The sequence below is a fragment of the Vicia villosa genome, linkage group LG4 (genome assembly GCF_029867415.1).
Source record: "Vicia villosa cultivar HV-30 ecotype Madison, WI linkage group LG4, Vvil1.0, whole genome shotgun sequence".
Lineage (NCBI taxonomy): Eukaryota > Viridiplantae > Streptophyta > Magnoliopsida > Fabales > Fabaceae > Vicia > Vicia villosa.
The window spans coordinates 153,721,447-153,726,181 of NC_081183.1; the positions used below are offsets into that span (position 1 = coordinate 153,721,447).

At 33.7% G+C, this 4,735-nt stretch overlaps 1 protein-coding gene across 1 annotated transcript; it reads right to left on the reverse strand.

Annotated features, from left to right (window-relative positions):
- Positions 1-3,743, reverse strand: LOC131595561 (transcription factor TCP24-like). Its single transcript, XM_058867926.1, has 3 exons — positions 3,436-3,743; positions 1,770-3,163; positions 1-228 (listed from the first exon to the last, which is right to left on the reverse strand). Exon 2 carries the CDS (start codon positions 2,909-2,911, stop codon positions 1,805-1,807), a length of 1,107 nt encoding a protein of 368 aa, XP_058723909.1. The 5' UTR covers positions 2,912-3,163; positions 3,436-3,743; the 3' UTR covers positions 1-228; positions 1,770-1,804.
- Positions 3,744-4,735: the final 992 nt, after the last annotated feature.

Genomic DNA, 4,735 nt, shown 5'->3' on the forward strand with positions numbered 1-4,735 from the left:
TTATAGAAATCAAAAGAATAAGTTCAATCAAGATTCTTTTACAAGACAATATAATCTGGACGCATAAGAAAATTCCAAATACTCAAAATGTAATTCAATGACTCAAAATGGTCCAAAACAAATACCAACACTTAACAAGGATAGACCACAATTTGTTACTCCTACATAGAGAACAAGGATAGGACACAGCTTTTTACTCCTGCATAGGAAGGCCATGTAAAATGTTTCCTATAGAAAAAAAAAAAATCAAAGGTTAGTGATTGATGCCTTATAGAGTCATATTCATAATATGATTGAAGTATAAATATGGAGTAATACTTGAAAACCAGATATTTAAGGAACAAAGAAAGAAAACAAGGGACTTTAGGAGTTTTATATTAATTAATTTGGAGTAATCGTTGAAGTTACAAAGTGTGACACATTCTCATTTGCCCTTCTATACCGTTATATTATATAATAAAATATACTAGTTTGTTGCTAAGAAATTCTCCATTACCTATACCATACAAGCACCTAGATATTTTAACTAAAAAAATCTAAGTTAGGTCAAAAAAACTAAATTTTAGAAAATGAACAAGTTTGATAATTATATATTAATAAATAAATTTAAGGAAATGCCTACCTGTGTTTCTAAGAGTACTAGTTAAGAAGTCAAAAAAAGAAATAAATAATAAATTTTATATAGAAAAAAATCAATTTTCGAGTTAGCATTTTCCATAATATTTACATTGTATTTTATCCGTACAAAAAACAGTGCAAGTCTCATTATTAAGCTCAAAATGAGATAATGTATATAATTAATAACACAATTCTAATAATATAATTAGTTGATTTAGTTAATATACATTATCCAGTAAAACGTTTTACACATACATCAAATTATATTGATCATTATGTTATTTTGCTATTATATAGTTTTCAAAATATCTTCTAATATATATAAATATCATTACTTTCAGCATATTCTGAATCTGTTTCTTCATATGTTTGAAGAGTCAAGTTGTGGTTATACACATGCATGAACCTTTCAGCATATGAAAAAGTCACTGATCATAGTATTTTTCTTTTCAACATAGTTACTGACATGTAAAGTCCTAAAGTTGAATTTGATTATTTACATTTTACACGCCATGAGAAATGTTACACATGGCATGAACTCAAAGGTGCTAGAGAGAAGGGGAACCAAGGACAATGAAAGAACTGAAAAGGAGACAGCCAATGGATTGTAAACCCTATTCACGCCAATTCATGCAGTTAGTGCAGGACTCAACAAAATGACAAAATTGGTAACAGATAGCTGCACCTCCTCCTTAAACTATGTTCAGTAGTGGCCAATTTGTTTACCATTACCAAGATATAGCCACTCACTTCCTCATGGTTTTGCACACACCACATGAATCCAACAACACATATAATCTTTCAAACAATTAAATATTCATTTGTATATACCTTTAGGTTTAGGCATAAGGGAAGAGAAGAAAACACATATAAGATACTTTTAGTACTAATTACTCCCTCTCTAAGAAATGAATAAAAACCTATCTAAACCGGCAGAAATCGATATTGTTAGGTTAGACATCGTCGCCAGAGTTTGAATCCTAGTACTCATGGTTGTATCTATGAATTTCTAGTGGTTATTACCCTTCTTATAAGGACCCAAAAAATAGTAATAAAAACAACCAGATAAAAAAATGAAAAGGGTAACATCTAAAAATCTCAAATGTAAGGAAAAAAATAGAAAGATTAAATTTTAGGTTGTGGGGGCTTACTTGGAAAGAAGATGGAACAAAGGAAAATGTGGTCTTCAGTTCTTATTGCATTTGTCCTTCTGATCTGAATGCTGGCTTCCATCGCGATAGAAAAGTTGCAACCGAGCATCAAAGAGAGGTGAGAAATGAAGTTGCTGATCCATGGTTGGAGTAGCAGCAACAGCGGGAGGAGGAACTGAGAAGAAACTAGGTAGATTATTGGATGATGATGTTGTTGTTGATGATCCATGATCCATGGTTGAAAACCTCTGGAAGTGAGGCAAAAGTGAATTGGACTGAAGGGTCCCCCTATTGTAACCAACAAGGCCCGAAGAGGATATCGTGAAGTTGAGATTGTAATTATCATGATGATGAGAAGACGACGATGAAGACGAATTAACCACGGATGGTTGCATAAGATGTTGCTCAGACATGAATGGAAAATGTTGCAGCTGACTCTCATTCTCACTACTAAAAGGGGAATGTCCTGAGAAACATCCATGATGAATCTGATTATCATGAATTGATCCATTGTTACTACTTCCAATTCCGCCAGTGAGTAACTCCGTAAAAGAAGCTGTTTGAGACATGTTTTGATGATGTTGATGACATTGATGTTGCTGTTGTTGTGCAATGCTAGACTCATTTTCTCTACTTGTCTCCGAAGTACTGCTACAAGCAGACTTAGACAAACAAACATTCTTGTTCCTGTTCCGTCCTTCATCAAACTCAAACTCGTCTTGTCTTTTCTCATCACTCTGATCAGCTCGAGCGAATGTCTTGTCCAGCGAAGGCAGCTCGGAGATAGAATCCGAAGCAGCCTTAATCAACCAATCAACCGCTTTACTCGGTTGATCATAACCAAGCCTATCTTGAAGATCATAAAACTGAATCGCCGTCGTAACCGAAAGCCTAACTCTTCTATCTCTCAAACCCTTCGAAGTCATCACTTTACTATGTCTATCTTTCCCACCCGAACCTCGCGACACTCTAACGATTCTCGAAGAGTTTTCTTCTTCTTGCCGCCGCTCCTGCCAAGTTTGAAAATCACTTCCAACAACTCCTCCATCACTCTTCCTTCTACCGGAACCCGAACCTACATTCTTGTTGCTAACATTTCCAAGCCTTGGAAACTTACTACATGCTTGAGTCTCATCCTCCATTTCACAATCATGCTCAACACAAACTTAGAATGAGAAACTCCTATGCTATGTGGTTTAGCATTGAGGCTTAATAAATAAGTTGTTTGGCTGTATAGTGATGAGAAAAAGTGCTTTTTATTTAATTTTGTAAAATATTGAATGATAATGATGTATCACAGTCTAAGTCAGAAACCCTTGTTTAAGGCTTATTTTTTTCTCAGTTTTCAAAAGCTAAAAAGACTGATTAGTAGGTTTCATTCAGAGCTTCACCTCCTGCAAACACAGCCATAAAAGCAGTCCCTAATTAATTTTAATAATTTTATTATCATCATCATCATACACAAAAACAAAAAATATAATAAAAATTAATAAGCTATGAGAACATTGGATCTAATTTTTTAATATAAAAAAACTAGTATATACAGTTGTTTTTTTCACAGATCTGAGAATACCTAGAAATCCATTAATTCAATAAATACATAAATGTAATAATAATAAAAATAGGTTAGTTTAATTAATTTATAGTAAGAGGAATAGAAAGAGACCTTTTCATGTGTTATTTGAAAAATTGTTGAATTTTCCAAAGACTTCTCATGTGTTGTTGCTTAACAAGTGCACCTTGAAGTGAAAAGCAAGAAGAAGAAAAAAAAAGTTAGATATTGAGGAGAGAGATAGAGAAGAAGATGAAAGAGTTGTTTGAAGGGTGAGGATTGAAACACGTATAGAATTAGGGTGTGTTTGAAAGTGTGGAAAGAAGGAAGAAGAAAACAAAGTGATTAATTGTTCGTTCGATCCAACAAAACAAGACAATCAAACAGGCTTATCGAGAAGTGTGCCGTTTCTACACTTTAGTCGTACCTTCATTTCTTCACATTTTTGCATCTTTTGTCTATAAATTTTTTTGGTGCTAAGGCTTTGTTTAGATAGATAGAACTGGATGGAGCGGAACGAAATGAAATGGAATAAAATGATATGTTATTGTTTGGATAATTTAAAAATAGATTGAGCGGAGCGGAATTGAGTGGTATGGATTTCATTTCATTATATTACTTACCACTATTTTTCTTCCCCTCTGATTTGGGCGGAATGAACAAACAATTGAATGGTATATTCGTTCCACTCAATTTCATTCCGCTCTATCCCATTCCGCTCCACTCCATTCTCCTCCGTTGATTTTATCAAATCCAAACACAACTTAAGGGTCTGTTTGGTTTAACGGAAGGGAGTGAAGGAAGAGAATTTAATAGAGGCCAGGGGAACGAAGGGAAGAGAAATGAGAGAATTTAACTAAAATATGTTTGGTTCAAAGAAGAGAAGGGGAGGAGAGGGGAGGAGAGAGATTTTTAACAACATGTATGCTTGAGGATAACAAAAAGTGAACCTATAAGAGATTTTACTCTTCTCCCCTCCTCTCCCTTCCATCTACTCTCAATCAAACGGACCATAAGACTAAGTTTAGGAGTTTGGAGAGGATGAGAAGGCTTCCGAAAAGAAATTTTTAAAAAAATATAGATAAATATTTGACATTTTTTGAAAAAATGATTTTGTTTAGAATGATAAAAGAGTCATTATTATTACAAAATTTTTAATTTTCAAAATAGTATAACAACCTAAATGATATTTGGAAAATTTATGTAAGCCCTCCAAAACCTTCCAAAACCCTTATTCAATACAATTTTTGAGTTCCCTCATTTTATGAGGTTTTTGGTTTTATGAATTAATCAAACCCTCCAAAACCCTCCTACCCAAAATCTTTTTATTCTTTTCACCAAATTCTTCCTATGTTCCAAAACCCTCCCCTCCTCTCCCCTCCAAACTCCCAAAAATAGCCTAAGGGTGTGTTTG

Coding starts and splice junctions, on each gene's coding strand:
- LOC131595561 (XM_058867926.1), bottom strand. CDS start 2,911: ATGGAGGATGAGACTCAAGCATGTAGTAAGTTTCCAAGGCTTGGAAAT.